This window comes from Drepanopeziza brunnea, assembly GCF_022702325.1.
Source record: "Drepanopeziza brunnea f. sp. 'multigermtubi' strain 214-2 chromosome Unknown ctg5, whole genome shotgun sequence".
Classification (NCBI taxonomy): Eukaryota; Fungi; Ascomycota; class Leotiomycetes; order Helotiales; family Drepanopezizaceae; genus Drepanopeziza; species Drepanopeziza brunnea.
Window position 1 is genome coordinate 1,593,503 of NW_027094068.1, and position 16,801 is coordinate 1,610,303.

At 45.6% G+C, this 16,801-nt stretch overlaps 3 protein-coding genes across 4 annotated transcripts; 2 read left to right on the plus strand and 1 right to left on the minus strand.

The window, feature by feature from the left end:
• Positions 1–176: 176 nt before the first annotated feature.
• Positions 177–1,951, minus strand: L3040_003774 (uncharacterized protein; the record flags this gene model as incomplete). The annotated part of the gene is made up of 4 exons (XM_066156535.1): positions 177–223; positions 477–596; positions 886–1,353; positions 1,408–1,951. The coding sequence occupies 4 exons, from the start codon at positions 1,949–1,951 to the stop codon at positions 177–179; spliced, it is 1,179 nt and encodes a 392-aa protein (XP_066012117.1).
• Positions 1,952–9,677: 7,726 nt separating this feature from the next.
• Positions 9,678–10,373, plus strand: L3040_003775 (uncharacterized protein; the record flags this gene model as incomplete). The annotated part of the gene is made up of 1 exon (XM_007294614.2): positions 9,678–10,373. The coding sequence occupies one exon, from the start codon at positions 9,678–9,680 to the stop codon at positions 10,371–10,373; it is 696 nt and encodes a 231-aa protein (XP_007294676.2).
• Positions 10,374–11,128: 755 nt separating this feature from the next.
• On the plus strand, positions 11,129–12,625 carry L3040_003776 (uncharacterized protein; the record flags this gene model as incomplete). Of its 2 annotated transcripts, XM_066156537.1 has the most annotated exons (2): positions 11,129–11,979; positions 12,033–12,096. In XM_066156537.1, the coding sequence occupies 2 exons, from the start codon at positions 11,129–11,131 to the stop codon at positions 12,094–12,096; spliced, it is 915 nt and encodes a 304-aa protein (XP_066012119.1). The 2 variants fall into 2 exon arrangements, with proteins under 2 accessions (XP_066012119.1, XP_066012118.1); XM_066156536.1 differs by having other exon boundaries at positions 11,129–12,625.
• Positions 12,626–16,801: the final 4,176 nt, after the last annotated feature.

The following is a 16,801-nucleotide window of genomic DNA, read 5'->3' on the forward strand; positions in this document are numbered from 1 at the left end:
GTACAAAACGGCGCCAAAAAGCAATTCTATGTGGTATAGCAAAAGCTGCGATCGTTTGCGCCCTTCAGTTGCAAATGAGATATAGATCATAATGAGAGAGAGATCATAATGAAAGAGAGAGAGAGCTCCTGTCAAAAGGAAAGTAAGAGAGCAAGGCAGAGACTGCCACAGCTAGCTTAAAAGCAAAGCTTTCTTAGAGTCGTAGAAGGACTAGTGTTGAGGCCTAACCGATGTCAGCCATGGTAGTAGACGATATTACATATGAGAAGAGTGCCTTTAAAAGCCATGTCTAAAACTCCAAATCTAAATGCAGATTATCGATATCGTGAAACACTTGAAAGGAAAATTCCCCCGAGGAGGTACCACGCTGGCCTAGAAGAAAGCCGTCCTCGGCATGTATCCTAGAGCTGACTCCTATGGTCCTGGTAGGGCGGGGCGTATCCCGTGCGGAGTGGTAGGTAAAAGCGTGTTCATACCTATTGTGCTGATAGAAACTTTGCGGCGGTTGAAGCCGCTTGACGTAGAATGTAAGGAATGCATGCCTGTTGGCTGAGTAGAGAAGATTGGGGGCCTGCCACCATAGTTGGGAAAGTACGCTGTGGAGATAGCGGGTGAGTGCCGGCTAGGAATGGAGTAGTAGCCGCTATCTTGTTGAAATCGGATCGTCCTTGGGATATTAACAATAGACTGGGAGATTGGTTGAAAATGGCGAGGAGTAGGATCGCGGGCCAAAGCTACCCTCAAATTGAGGGACAGGTTTCGGCACAGGTTTAGGCACAGGTTTCGGCACAGGTTTCCGCTTCACCGACGGGGTTGGCTGAGGGCGAGGAGCTGGCATAGGTGCTGGCATAGGTGCTGGTGCTGGTGCAGGCACGAGGTGCTGACTGCAGGAATAGCAAAACAGCGTCTGAGGATGGGACTCTCGAGCCACGAAATAATGCTGAGGAGACTGCGGCAGGTACGCTGATGTGTCCTTTGGTGGAAGGGGCATGGGAAAATATTCGAATTTGTGATCCTGTGTGGGAGGTGCTGTGGGAGGTGGTGTGAGAATATATCCGTATCTTGGATCCTGTGATGGAGCTGATATAGGAACATATTCGAATTTGTGATCCTGTGCTGGATGTGATGGGGGAACATATTCGAATTTCTGATGCTGTGGTGGAGGTGTAGGGGGTGTGGGAGGTGGTGTGAACAAGTTCCGGGGTTTTTCATCCTTTGGAGGTTCGGAGGGAGGTGGCGTGGGAGCATGGTCGAATTTTTGATCCTGTGGAGGTGTTATGGGTGATGCGGGAACATATTCGTATTTTTGATCCTCATGGTCGAAATTTTGATCCCGTGATGCTGACTCGTAGGCTGGAGAACCGTTAGCTATCAATTGAATTCGGGTTTGTTGCTGGAATTACTGACCAAAAGGATCCTTTGCATATTGCTTTTGGAACTCCTGGCATTCCAGGTCCATTCCCTGATCCCTCATCTTCTGAATCAGCTTCTTCTTCCGCTTCTTCGCAGCTCGGTCGTAATGATGCTCGACGACCTGTCCAAAGACTTCCAATGCAACATGTGCTCCCAGGTATTCTATGCCTTTCCCAGCAGCTTCGCCGGCAATCAAATCTGCCCCAGGTCCAGCCAGCCCAAAGGTCAAGCCATCCATAGCTCCTGAAATGGCCACTGGGATGATCACGTCGCGTTTTCTCGTCACAGGTTTTTGGCCGTGGGTGATCAGATTGGATTCGACGATTTGCATCTTCTTCCGTGCATTATGCATACGAGGCACCGCATAGCCCAATCCGACGAGGGAAATCCCCTGTGTCAACGGGGAGAGCAAGACGGCCGACGCTGATAACGTAGCTCCTCCAGATATTTGCCGAGTATAGCTCTGCCATTCTCGATCGAGCTCCTCGGGACTGAGGTGCTCGCACTTCGCTCGATACGTGTTAAAATCAAAAGGCATAGCGATTAAAGAAAAATTCGAGTGGGTCTTGAAGGAATGTCCGAGGTAGCTCGTGAGAGATGCGTGAAAACCATGGAGCAACAGATACGGACCATCCTCTCCTTCCAAGCGGGAGCTCGCCCTTTAAAGGCGCGCCGCATTCAGGCATTGGACTGGCAAGGGTCGAGAAGGGATCCTGCGAACCCTCAATCGCTGTATCTATGACACCAGGCTAGATTTTGTGGCCTATTTCCGGCACATGGATCCATTCGAAGGATGCGAAGGTTCGGGGTCGAGAAGCGAAGTTTTCACAACAGGCTGAACGCGCAGAACACGAATCAAGGTAAGCAGAGTGAAAAACTTAATTAAACTTGCTTCTCAGAGCTCTGTTAAGATACTATATGCTACGTAGTTGTAACTGATAACTGGGTAGTACATGTACATAGACGAACAAAGGAAAGAGTTACGTTGTCTCTATTCAATCTGATCTACAGTACTTACCTAGGTATTTTGACTTTGACGAAGTTGTAAACCCATGGCGTGCCGATGCCCATCAATCCTTACCATGTCCAAGCACTGATCCTGCGGGTGGCTAAGCAATCAAACTATCCACCTTTTTCTCCATAACTGGTTCTTTAGCTTTACTTAGCACTAGCTACTCTATCTCTTGTTTTGACCAATTGATCAGAGCTTATCTCGCTGTCGGCTCATCCGCTGTCGGCCACCTTGCTGTCGGTCTTTGACGGATAGCCGGATTGCACCATTGAATACGGACAGTTAGGTACTACTACTTGTACTAAGCTACTTAGAAAACCAATTACCAAAAGTCAGCTGGATGAATGCCTACCTATCTACGCCAAGCAATGATTGGCATCGGCACGCCATACATCAGAACTTGAAGAAGAAGGTGTACAGAGGCTGATTCTTGCAAAATCAACAACCCGGCACGAACGTATTACCTCGATCTCGGGATCTACGTAGTACGTAGTATTAGAAAATAAACCATTTTACCAGATTGGACATTCGCAAGGATACGGCGGTCAGGTCGTTGAGGTATCTAGTCACTACCTAGTTGCTAGGTTGGCCGTGAGCTTACCACTGATCCAAGAGACTTCGGATAGAATGCGTCCGGCATACGGTGCTTGGCATTGAAAGTGAGTCTTTTGTAGGAGGATTCGAGCACATGGCCAATTAGTGGATCAGCTCCGGAGCCAGATGTTGTTCATGTTTTCCGTGAGGTCGACGCTTTTTGCAATTTCTGAAATTCATGACAGCGCCAACCTTACTACACGTGAGCTTTCTGACTCGGTTCTTTTTTTGTGTCATATAACCAATCAACCAAACAATAAAAGCTGGAAATTATCTTAAATTGAAATGCTGATTTCATGCCAATATTGACAGTATAAAATTGTAGTGAAAGCAATGAAGCTCACCTGATCATCCGAGTTATTCATCAATTCTGTCTCCGACCGAGTTTTCGTAGCTGCCGAAAAAGAAGCTTGGCTTTTTCGAACTTTTAGCTCACTTATTTCAACTTTGTCTTTAATTAGAAGCCACAACTGTTTCCGCACGTAAAAGTCCAATCTTAGCCTCATAATGATACGATGTTGGAAAAACTTGCCCCCAAACGAAAGAGTAACACCTCAAAAGCTAGTACTATTCCCCCTCATGAATACTTAGTAAAAGACGGCATCCCAAGGGTGGCACGAGCCAAAACACAGCAGAAGGCTATCCCTGCTACCATTGGGATCCGGCCCTTTATTTATGGGGGGATAGTATTAGACGGTATCTAGGTTTTAAAAACCGAAGTCGTAGCTCCCTATATTGGAAGGTGTTTCTTAATCCTGATTGACATATTTTTATGGAATTCTAGAAAACCACTTCACCGAGGACCGGAGCCGTACGTCACAGCTGGCCCGTGACACAGTACTAATCCCATGCATAGCACAAGCGCTTTGTGCGCTTTCATGATTACCTACGGTACTACTTACTGTAAATACCTCACCGCCGCTTACTCCGTACATCGCTTCTAGCTAGATAAAGAAAGAGAAAAGTAATACGATCGTAGAGCTGAGGTAGATGATGACGGCCAGCCTTTAGATCTTCAGCCGATGAGATTACAAACTAAAGCTAGATTCTCTTCATCTGATTATATCAAAGCTTCCTTGCTAAGTGCATATTAGCTCCTCGATAAACCAGAGATCTCTTAGCTAGCATGACATGGACGACAAGGTAGGCGATGATAAGATAGGTGACGATAAGGGATTAGATCTGATAGAAATCAAAGACACCGAGGCGCTAATCGCCGGCTCGCTTAGGTGGGCCTCCATTTCATCCTTTCAATCTCCGTATTCGGTATAAGCGAGTGCGTTGCGGAAGCGAGCCCGTTGCGAATTTTTGTATATAAAAAAATATCGGAAATTTTTTTCTATTACTATGATCAATTCTATAACCACAAACTATACATATATAGATAATCATTCGTTTATTATATCCTCGTCCGAAATATTCTAAAATTGTATGACCCGATATAATACTTGACTATCGACCTTTTATAAAAATCCAAATTCATCTTTTGCTTTGCGTAGCTATTGTTGTTGTATTTATTAACGTCGAGCGGGTATCCAAAACTCAATACTTGGACCCTAGGACCTTTTACGTAGTATAAGGTACGGCGACGTGCTAAGTAAAGGTATCATATATTAAGTATTATTTAATCGAAAATAAAAACCACTTTAAGGAAAAGCTGGCTTTTAAATAGCCCCGGGTCCGTGATCCCGCGGTACCGCAAACACTTTATAAACTTTTTAAAAAGCATTTTATAGTAATATGCGCCGAGTTTTCTTTCGTCAACTATCGAACATCTATAGCCTTACTGGCGGCCTCGATACTTATAAATATGAATATAGGTTTTTTTTTTAAATCGCAAAGCTAAAGAAGCTTGCGTTCGTAGCCTTTATATAATCGTCGGTTGCCTTGAATTTAATTTGTAAAAATCCCCGACCTTGCTGCGCCAGGTCGGCACCACCAAGGCGGGACAGTAACGGTAGACCACTTTTTAAACAACAACTATTAATATAAATAGAAATCAAAAAACATTTATATGCTCAGAAAACTTTTCTTTACAAATGTAAATTTAAAATATAAAAATGCATTCATCTTTGGTGATATAAAACATTAAAATGTAATGAAAATGTAGCTAAAAACTGTCCCAAATAATTCAAATTTACTTGTTTGCTATGAATATCTTAACAACCACAACCTCAATTAAAAAAAACGTCTTATAGATCGAAAATAAATAATTTAATCTATTATATTACCAAAGGTATTAATTATCAAATGAAAGTTAGTAATGATGCACGTATTCTTTTAATAGGTTTGAATAAAAGTCCGATTTTCGTGTTCCTCGCTTATTCTAGTATTTACGCGGCAATTCTGATATATAATAGTCAGTGCACTGACTTTGTGACCTGCGGGCTCTCGGTCACAGTCAGGACAAGCAAGTGTCCCAGGTCAAGCAAGTGTCCCATTTCAATTATTTCAACTTGTATTAGAAATAACTTAGCAACGAATATTGCTATGATATTCAAAACTAGATGCATAGATCGGCGTAATCGAGATCTTTAAAAGTCTAACCAAGTATAAAATATTTTTATTAATAATTTAATAATGAATAGAATAAATAATGTTTGATTATCGATTGAATTTGATTGAAAATCAAATATTTTGTATTAAAAATTTTATATTTTTGAATATTGATCGTCTTTTGAATTGAATTTTAATATAAAAATTTGATATTTAAAAAATTCTTAATCAAGCAGACTCGTACCATTTGGTTTTTCTATTATAACTTCTATAATTATTATTTTATTTAAGTTACAAATATAATCGAAAAGTTGATGTTCTTGAATTTTCGCTAAATTGTCCGAGCTTTTTTCGCTGTTACAGTTGTGATTTTGCGTAATAAATATTATTTTACTTATTTTAATAATAAAAAATATATAATATGTTTAATAGGTAAAGTATAATTCACTTATCTCGATTCGTATATCTAATTTTTATTATTGTATCTTTTTTTGTTGTTGACTTATTCTTAATACAAATCGCGATTTTCGATTCTTTTCGATGAAAAATCAAAAACTTTTTTTTTTTCACGATTTGCAACTTGAATTACTTGCTAATAAAAAGAGCTATATTGATAAAAATTGAATGCATTAATCGACGGAATCGAGCTCTTTAAAAGTATCAAATTTTTAATATCATAGCTTTATTCGTTATTAAGTTATTTCTAATACAAGTTAAAATAATTGAAATGGGACACTTGCTTGACCTGGGACACTTGCTTGTCCTGACTGTGACCGAGAGCCCGCAGGTCACAAAGTCAGTGCACTGACTATTACTCATTAGTAAAATCGAAAAAAAAAAAAAAAAAAAAGTACCATTTTACTACTTTAACTCTACACAATAAAGGAATAACAAGTTGTAATTAAAATCTGATTAATTTATTAAAACAAAATTAATACATTGCATCTTTTTATACAAAATAATTACTATATAATAAATGGCTGATTTTCTATTCATTAAAAAGGGGCAAATTTTACTGTCCCGCCTTGGTAGTGCCGACTTGCTACAGCAAGTCGGTCAATTCTTTCGAATCAAAATTTAAGGAAACCGACGATTAAAGCCGATGTATTTACAAAACGCTCTTTCGAAAGCGTAATACCTTGTTTTCGGTTAATCGAATCAAGCCTTTCCTATCTTATCTTGTATACCCGTTCCTGTTTTATCGCAAATCCTCTTGATCTTTTCAATCGGTATGCCCGTTAAGTATAGATCGTAGTCGACGTAATGTTCGAGAAGAAGGAAGAGGGAGGCTCGGAGCCGCCGGTAAAGGAAGATTTCTTCGAAGAGACGTCACATATCGATAATTCAATTTCGGCTCTCTCAACCCTCTGCCGGAAGAAGGAGCTGAAGGCTCGTAGGAGGCACCTCGTACAGGTAAACAATCGTAGCCTCCCTTGCTTTGCGTTGCGAATCGATTGAACCTCTATTATTATTATCCAAATTACTAAAATTCAAACCATCGTTCTCGATATCAAAGCTTTTTGCAAAAAAAAGTAAAAAGTTCTACCAGGAAGATGGAGCTTTAATAGTATTCATTGTTTTTACGGACGGACAACATCATCGCTACCGAGAAGAGGTTGAGGTCCAAGAAGAATTAGCCGAGGGACACCTTTCTTATGCGGCCGTAAAACCTGACGTTCAAGGAGTTATGAAGACTATTAAATCTCACCACGCTTGCGATTTTTCGGTCGTTCAAAGTGATTGTTTAATGCACTCATATTAATATCGTATATACGCGCAGCAGACCTTTTCTTCTCTCAGAGGTGTTCAGATAAAAACGGTATAGCGCGTCGAAGACGCGTCGCTAGATCTTCCATCGCGTCAAGACTACTGGTTAAAGCGGTATTGCGAATCTCGTTTTGCATATACAAGTTCGCAGCGCAATCGCTTGTACCGATCAAGATTAAAAGGGTGAAGTGGAGGCCCACCTAAGCGAGCCGACGATTACGAAGTATAGTTCCCCCTTATGTATACATGTCTGACACAGTTTAGCCCTATACAGAGTAAATCTTAGATCGGTGGATTCTGAATGGCTCAAAGCCTGGTCAACTCCGTTGCACAGACTAAATACGTAGTAATTGCTTAAAGCTACTGTTCAAGGCTGAATCGTTATAAAGTTAATTGGTTCAAGCCCTGGTAAGAGCCCTTGCTATACTTTCGACATTTACTCCGTACTCACAGGGGAGGACTGTACGGAATACGGAGTAGAGGGATTCAATCCCGGATCATGGGATTAGAGGTCACATGAGGCGATTTTCCTTTCCTCCGATTATCGATTATCGGAAGTGAGGGTATTTTCACTTAGAATTAAAGAAATGTCACTTGGAATTGAAAAACTTCAATTGGAAATATTGTACTAGTCACAACCCCGTCATAAGGATACGCTCGGGATGGGCCAACATAAGGATATATCCGGGCGATTATTATACCGAATTTCCTTAGCATCCCACCATAGAAAAACAGGGCTAACATGGTTGACCTTACGATGCCAAACAAGGATTTGGCGGCGTCTCTTTGGTTTCGCGGGTGCTGTAAAGAGATGGAAAGAAGTGAAGGAAGCGGCGCCATTATTACCGGTTTCGCTTCGAAGCGAAAGGTCGAGATTAGAATCAACAACAGAGGCCGTATTCGTAATTGCAAAGCTACGTTATTGTTGCAGTTATAACAGCTGATGTTGGAGGTGATGTTGAGTGGGGTGAGGAAAGAATTATGGGTTTTGTGTCACGTGTGAGCCCGGAATAAGGATATGCCACCAAACGAACCCCTATCGGGGCCCAGACTCTTCAGGATACCCCTATTAGCTAATTTATCCGTATTCAAATGGCTCAAAAATCGGTCTCTAGAAAATAAGGATATTAACGGGGTGTCCTGAGGTCGAGAACCCTTATGATGGGGTTGTACTGCATGCCGCGGACCAAAGTGGCCTCTAAATAGTAGTATTTCAAATATCCAGTTCCCGATTCAAGAGCCGCTTAGGTAGTTCTACGTAAAGCAATCGTTATCTGGAAGCGAGACTCGAACACGTCAAAGCGGGCCAAACATTTCCCATGCCTCAACATCCGAAAGTGAATGCCGCTCTATGCTAGTAGCCAATGTTTCCTCTGTGCGCTTAAACTCAAAATAGAAGAGCCGAGCCGTAGAAACGGCGTTATGGAAATCCACACAGCTCTAGCAATTACTAGAAGCCACATTTCTTCTCTCGAGCGACTCTCCTCTCGAGCAGCGGAAAAGCTAGCGACGCCTGACTCTTGTTTTGCCTGTGATAGAACTGGCTATACTACGGAGCAAGTAGAAATGTCTTGCGTCGATTAAATTTGAATTTAATCCGCTTTTTTCTGACATCTACGTCCCCTCGCGATCCTGCAATCAACCAACTTTGCGATCAGCTTCTTCTCCTTCCTATTATTTCCCCCCCGATTTCGGCTGATTGTGCGGGCCGCATGAGAAAACTTCTCATTACTTAGAGCGGCTTTCAGTTTAAGATATTGAGGTATGCGAAGTGATGATCCACTATGTTCGAGGCATGGGAAATCTTTGGTCCGTTAAAGCGAGGCTCGAAGCTCCCCCTTACGCAGCGACCCTGCGTCGATCTTTCCCCATTCTATCGTCTGGGCTTTGCGATACTCCATCTATTATCGTTCTGCAAAAGCATGTTGCACGTCGCAGATTTAGACCACAGCCAATAGCAGTATGAGTTATGGCGAAGGTTTACAGTCTTGACGTTTCACCATGACTATTATCAAGTCCAGGGCTGATCTAGGTCCTCTCTTCAACTGTCTAGAAGGTCGAAATATATATTTCTAACACCAGCTTCAACTCCGTACAGTTTCGTCTCGAGGATACGCACTGGCTGGTTCACATTACTTTGAATATGGCGCAGCAATCAGTCCATGCAACCCACAACCGCGCGAACTCGAGGAACAAATGGATGGAAGTACTAGGATTCGAAGAAGACTTCGTACACGAAGTAGACCGAAGCAAGGGACGCTCCCCGTCTGTCACTTCCTCTTCAGATAGCCAGGAGTCTTATTGCGATCTCATCCCATACCCGCTACCTTCTCTGGGTTGTACAACCCACCCTCCATTTCCAAGAGACATCACTTTCTTCCACTCAAAAGGCGACATGGTTCTACGGCCCTCGTTCCCAGCAGTCCCATCAGCCAGCGATGAACCACCGCTTCTACCATCGCCACAGCAATTCTACATCAATATCCAGAAGCACCCTCAGTTAAATACCGCACGACCGGATCTCATCCTTCACTCCGGCCCGACGAAAGCTTCAGCCATAATGTCGTTCGCCAAATTCTACTCCATGACCCAACTGACAGACATTACCCTCTGTCCGCCAGCCAGCTCCAGATCCCCTAGCCCGATAACCAACTTTTCGCTCCCTCGCTCCCCTTCCGCCAAGAAGCTCGAGGAACGCAACCGCCCGAAATTCAAATTCGAACAACTCGTCTCGACGGGAGGTCTGTTCAAGGCAGAGAAATTCGAGTTCAGCTACACGCTGCCCTTAAGCGACACCCGGGAAACTTTCGAGTGGCAACATGCCTCTGGTTTCTTTGGGAGGACGATTGGGAGGGACAGCGGGGGTTTGAAGCTGGTCAGGGCTAGTACGGGAGATGTAATGGCTGTCTATGTGGGGTTGGGCGAGTCTCGCAAAAAAAGGAACCCGAGTCGGGTGGTGGGCATGTTCAGGTTCTTGCCGGGGAAGGGTACGGTGGACTTGGATGAGGAGTGGGAGATCCTGGCTGTCACGAGTATATTATCTCTCGTGGAGAGAGGTACGAGGACGACGAAGGCGCGTCTTTCGAGTTGAACGAGATGGAGTGACTGTCTTGGGGGACTGGTATGGATTTGGAGTCCAGGAGGAGGGAGTCTCGTAGTGGGGGATTCATGTAACTGTAATTAGTCAGCCCTCTACGCAGTCCGTACACTGGAATTCGAATGTTGATCCGACAGACTCATAGCCATTCTTCTGAGCCGTCGAGGTGAACCACAACAAACACACGCTTAAGCCGCTTCTCACCTCGCACTTGTCGTTTCGGTTGCTATGGTACCAGGAATCAGACGAAGTCGTTGATTTCTGGCGTTTTTTGCCTCCCGTGATCAATTCCGAACAATCAGATAGATCCTTGAGGTTTTTTTTTTTTTATCTATTTATTGTTTTTTTTATCGAGCCCCTTCCGTAGACTCCGATCATCTTTTCGTGGAGTGAGTCGTATGCAATCTCCTCTTTGTATCTCCTTACCTTGCAGGCGAGGCGAACCCTCCCTCGCCAAGAGTCTCGACTCGACACGAATTCAATGTCAATGCTCTGACTAAGCAGTCTGCTACTTTTTGCACAGTGCCACCATCCTAACAGGATACTTGTCTCGACTATGACCCGGTCCGACCTGGAATGTATAGTGCTGTCCTTGCCTTTCTCCTTGCCTTTCTCCTTCTTCCTCTCCCTCACATCCCTTGATTTACTCTGTTGCTAACAGTCACGCCCACGGACCGGCTCTCATCGTTCACTCCATTCCACATATAAGATCCGAACCGCCCCGCCCTTTACGGATCTTCCTCCCCACGATGGTCCAGAAAGGAGTCTCTCAAATGATTAACGGAGCCGTTCGCATCAAGTGGGGGAAGTACCGATTCGTGGTCCTCGCCGTGCTGGTGGTCAATGTTGTGCTCATCAATCATTTCTTCTTCAATTCGTCCTTCACCACGTACATCAACTCGCCGGAGGGAATTGAAGCAGTAAACGAATATGCTTCTACGCTGCTCCCCAACGGCGCGATTCCTGCAGACCCATCAACATTGGCCGCGCAAGCACCTGCCCCCGAACTGCAGCCGCTGCAACAGATTGTCGCGTTAGACAAGGTGCCACCGACCACACCCCCGATGCTACACCTGGATGATTATGACTTCAACGGACCGTACATTGGCTGGCCCCTTGCTCGGGCGTGCAACGAGACGAAATGGCAACCGGGCTTTGTGTTTGTCTGCGACAACAATTCTGGCGGAATTGGTAATATCCGGAATTTCATCTTGACATGTATCCGCTACGCCATCGAGGCTGGCGCGTCAGGGATCATCATGCCCAGAATCCAGCGCCGCTCCGAAGACAACTTAGCCAATATCTTCACGACTGGATTCCAGCCGTTCACTTACTTCTTCGACGAGAAACATTTCAAAGACTCGATGACGGAGTTCTGCCCGCAGATGACATTATACGACAACGTGGATCAAATTCCCAATTCCAAAAATAAGAAAGAGGCCAAGGAGTTCTACCCCAAAGAACTTAACAAGCAACCGGACGGATGTGATGGGCGTGGCGTGAACAGACATCTGGATCATTTCCGCCGAAAGATTGACGCCTGGGCTGTTGAGTTCAAGAATGTGCCATCTGTCGAGCGACCGGTAACGCTGCGGTTTAAGTGGGCGACGTTCTTCGAGTGGCCTATCATGCGAGACGGACCGGAGTTTGCAGCTACATTCGGGGACTTGCTGAGGATAAACAAGGATATCCAGGAGCTGGCTACTTTTACCATTAGAGAAATGGCGAAATTCACTGGTGAGGATCCTGACGGGAAGTCGCCCCCGAAGTATCTTGGTGTGCATCTGCGAACGGAGAGCGACGCCCTGGGATTCTGGCCCAATTTCGAGCAGCAGAGTACCGGATACATCAAGAAAGCTGAGGAGCACAAAATGAAGTACGCCTATCTAGCGTCTGGAAATATAACAGAAGGCCACCGTCTCGGCGAGCTTGCTGCTGAAAAGATTGGTCTCAAGACCACCACGAAGATGGATCTTTTGACGGGAGACAGACTTAAGCAGCTCACGGATCTGAGTTGGGATCAGCAAGCTCTGGTGGATTTCCTGGTGCTACAAAAGAGCACACATTTTACGGGATGTTCGTTCTCGAGTTTTGCAATGAACATTGCAATCAAGAGACATCTGATGACGGACGGAATCTTCTCCCGCGCGTGGAAGAGTCCCGGGGATCAATTCAGTACATTGGTGGGGAGATTCGAAAGCTGGTATGGCGACTGGATGTTCATGTACGAATGTATGTGGCCGTGAGCAATAGCCCAGCCTGCGGAAATTTGGGTCCTCCTACCGTCTGGATCCTTCAAGGCCAGCATTTGGAGTCTGTATGACTACGCCACGATTCGCTCGCCGCTCTCGCTTGAATAGCCTAGCCACCTTGTACTGTTACCCCGTTTCTTCTTTCAGCCATGTCTGATTTGGGTTTACGGCGCAACGGGTTATAGCATGTATCCAATACGGGCAGCCACGGCGTCTTGGGATATTTTTGGGAGCAATTGAGCGATCGAGCGAGCGAACGGAGAGGATTAAAAAAATGCAGATGCATCATCGAGGGCGAATGGTTTAGATCGAGGGCGGATGCGTGAGGTGTCGTCGTGTTGATTGGAGTCGGAGGATTAGAAAGCGAGGGAATGAATCTTTGCTACTGGACGCAGTTTTAAACATTTTTCTTCTGTTCTTTTCGCTTTCTTAAGGGGGATTCAACAACTATCCCCATCCTGTTATTCCCTCCGCCACTTTTCCTACCGAGGTCTGAAATGCACCAGCGTGCTTGCTTAAAGCGTAAAACCAACACCGCACCGGCGCGTCTCTCTCTACATGTAAGGACTGTGGACATCAAATTCTTCTGGCACTCACTCACTCGTCCATTGCTCATCTTGTTTGTTCATGCGCAGCAAGTGCAGGTGCAGGTGCAGGTGCAGGTGCAGGTGCAGGTGCTGGCGCTGGCGCTGGTGCTGGTGCTGGTAAACCACCAACCTACACAAATACGGATATGAGGACATGCATGCATTCCTATCTGCTCCAGCCAAAATATGTATACATGTATGCCAAAATATATATACATGTATATATATCCGTGCTACAGACTCTCTAAGCCTCAGTGAAGTTCGGCATCCAGATCCAGAAATTACAGCCCTTCTATCTATCCTTCCCATCGAGATATCTCGTCCATCATCCACTCTGGATTTGGAGTAGCGAATAGAGAGAGAGGTGAATATATATGTTTACTTGTATATATTTCAGATGAAATACAATGCATGCATACATACACACATACACACATACACACATATATGCATATTTCCAAGTTTTCATAGGCCTGGATTTCCAACCTTTTGGGACTTTGGATAGTCAGTCATTCAGTCTTTCTGTCAGTTAGTACACCTTACTTGTGAAATCCTACAAATGAAACCCATAATTAACGAAGCAAACCCAGTAAGCTAGTGAGTAAACAAATAAATGAATGAACGTGTGCGTACCAAAAGATTCAATCAGCCAACGCGCCAGACAGCCCCAGCCCATCCATTTCATTTCTATCAGGTAACAGTTCAATTCTCCACCTACCTACCTCCCTCCTCACCTACACTACCTGGGAAGCCACGATTCTCTCCCTATACGAAGTGCCTCCTACGAAGCCTCAGCGTTCTCCTGCGGCAGAAGAATCTGCAGAACGGGAATGAAAGCATAGACCTGCGGCGACTCTGTCAAGAGATCTTCCTCTCCTAGCGGTTCCTGACCTCCCTCTCTCCCTTGACCACCACGCCGATCACTACGCTTGATACCTTACGGGTATACCGATGGAAAAGACCAGGAGGAACTGCGATGATAAGAGAACGGGTCTAAGAAATGGGATGGGGCGAGGGCTCGGTTCGACAGACCGAAAACACGGTATTGCGCTTTCGATGAGGGCGCTTGGTAGAATAGATAACACACCGAGGACCCGATAGGTATGCGGGTTCCGAACGCGACCCGTTCCAGCTCCATGACGAGAGAGAGAGCGATGTTTGCTTGTCCTCTGTACTTGGAGCGAGGCTGCTCGCAAGGCTGGCTGTAAGTAAGCACGTACGTACGTATCCGACAGTTTATGCGAAGTCCGGAGGAGCCAGCTGCGTACCCCGTCGCTTGCTGGCTTGCTTGCTGGCGGCGGAGGGCCGCAGGTTCTACCTGCCTTACGACCTACCCTTCTTTTGAAGCGTGCGGAGGATAGCGCTACGCTGTGCTCGCTTCGGGCTTCGGCTTCGGAGTTCGCTTGCACGGACGACTCAATTGGGAAGGAAGAGCGACGAGGAAAATTAATCTTCGAAGAGGATGGAGGGGGGCTTGACGGCCGGAGGAGCGCTCCTGGCATGCACGCGTGTCTGAAGGTGTGCTCGAGAAAAGAAGGAATGAGCAAAGAGAGGAGGTTTCCTTGTTTACAACTACACTGCTTGCTCACATTCTTTCAGAGGGGGGTCGGATTGGGTGAACGAAGGCCGTCTCGAGGCTCGACTAAATTTTTTTTTTTTTTTTTTTTTCCCAATCCGGCTTCTTTTCTGCCGAGGCATACCTACTACACCAGAACGATAAACGGATACCGGTACCGGTACCTACCTACCTACGCTAAAAAACCTACCACACCACACCACACCGCACCGCAAGATCCGATAAACGTACCGAACCCCGTCCTCTCTCTAGCCTGCAAAAAGGGCGTAGGTTTTTCTCGCAAGCCTCTGCGGCCGGGGGCTCTACGAAGCTTGAAAATCAGTCAGTCAACTCAAGTCAAGTCAAGTCAACTCAAACCAGTCAGTCAGTAAGCATAACACCTAACTAAACCCCATCAAGCGCTCCCCGAGAATACTTATCCCGTGCCGATACTGGCCACATACCGTACCTACTACCTAGCCACATACAATTCCGACATTTTTTTTTTTCATTTTCTTTTTCTGTTCCATCTGCTACAGCAATACCTACCTGAGCTAGCTGATACATAGCGCCCAAGACCCCAAGACCGCATGACCCAAGACCGCAAGACGAAGAACTTCCCAGCGGCGCTACCCGATGCTAACCGACCCTAGTCGTTAGTCAATAAATCAATCAATCACCTCAATCAGTAGGTTATTTATTTATCCGTCTGTTTATTTATTTACTTACCTTGCGTGTATAATAAAAACCCACTTCCTCGTACAGACAGAGCAAGTCCGCAACTCCGCAACTCCACATCTCCGTAAAAAAACAAGTAAAAAGTGAGCGAGCACCAGCTTCATTCATCTAATTCATCTACCTACCTAGGTAGGTACCTCTACTTCACCAAAAAGCCATCTATTCATCCATCCATCCATTCATTCATCCCCTCTTCTTTCCATCCCATCCCCATTCCATCCCCATCCCCTTCATCCCATCCCATCCCCTTCATCCCCCACGCCCCAAGTGTAATGTGTAATGTGTAATGTGTAATGTGTAATGTGTAATCATCAGCAAGCAGTGGTGGTAGTGGTAGTGGTAGTGACAGAAGAGAAAATAATGCAACTGACTAACTCGAGACTCCTCCGAGCTCAGAGGTACCTCCTAAGACGGGGGCGAGGTTCAGTCAGGATCGTTGGTTTTGTGTGTGTGGTCTCTTCTGTGGAAACGAAACGGTGTAGATAGATGTGAATCAATGATGAGAGGCCGACGTGGGAGTTGAGCCAAGTCTCTCGGGCCGGAGCTACTCCTACTAGCAGTCAAGTGTTGAACGGTTCGTCGTGAACCAACTAGCCAAGCCAATATTGGCAATTAAGATGCTTCCAAGCCCTCCGCCATGCAGCCATGGAGTAGACAGCCGGAGCAAACGAATTGGAGAACGGAGCAGCGACAAACGAGAGAAAGTTTACTTTCTGATCTGGATTCATTATATCGGATCTACACTACTCAACACGCGTTTCCCACCACCCCACCAGCCCACGCACCCTCCACCCTCCCATCTGTGTCGAACAGAGGAGATACATCGTACCAGTACATATCCAACAGACGATCCGCAGTCAAGTCCAGCCAGATGCCACAAAACGCACAGGCTGGCATGTTGACCCCAGTCGCTGTTGGACCAGATCAGGTCATCGTTTGAATAGGAATCAAGATGTGGCAGATGACGAGGATATAACAGCATCAATGATATGCATTATGCCGTCCACGAGGTTCGTTGGGGTTCATGTTGGAGAGTCAAATGGAAAGCGACAAGGAAGGACAAATTTTGGATGTTCGGAAAGGACAGGAAATTGTGTGTGTGTGCCAAGGGTACACAGACTTTGGGGGCGAGGGTACTGTATCGTTGGTTCGATGCCCTTCGACGAGAGAAATAAACGAAATCGAGGTCCCGAGAGGGAAGAGGGTGTACAATCCTCTTCTGCGCCACACCTATGAACAAAAACACCAGCTCGGCCTTGGGACGTGGGAGAGCCGAAAAAGCAGACCGTT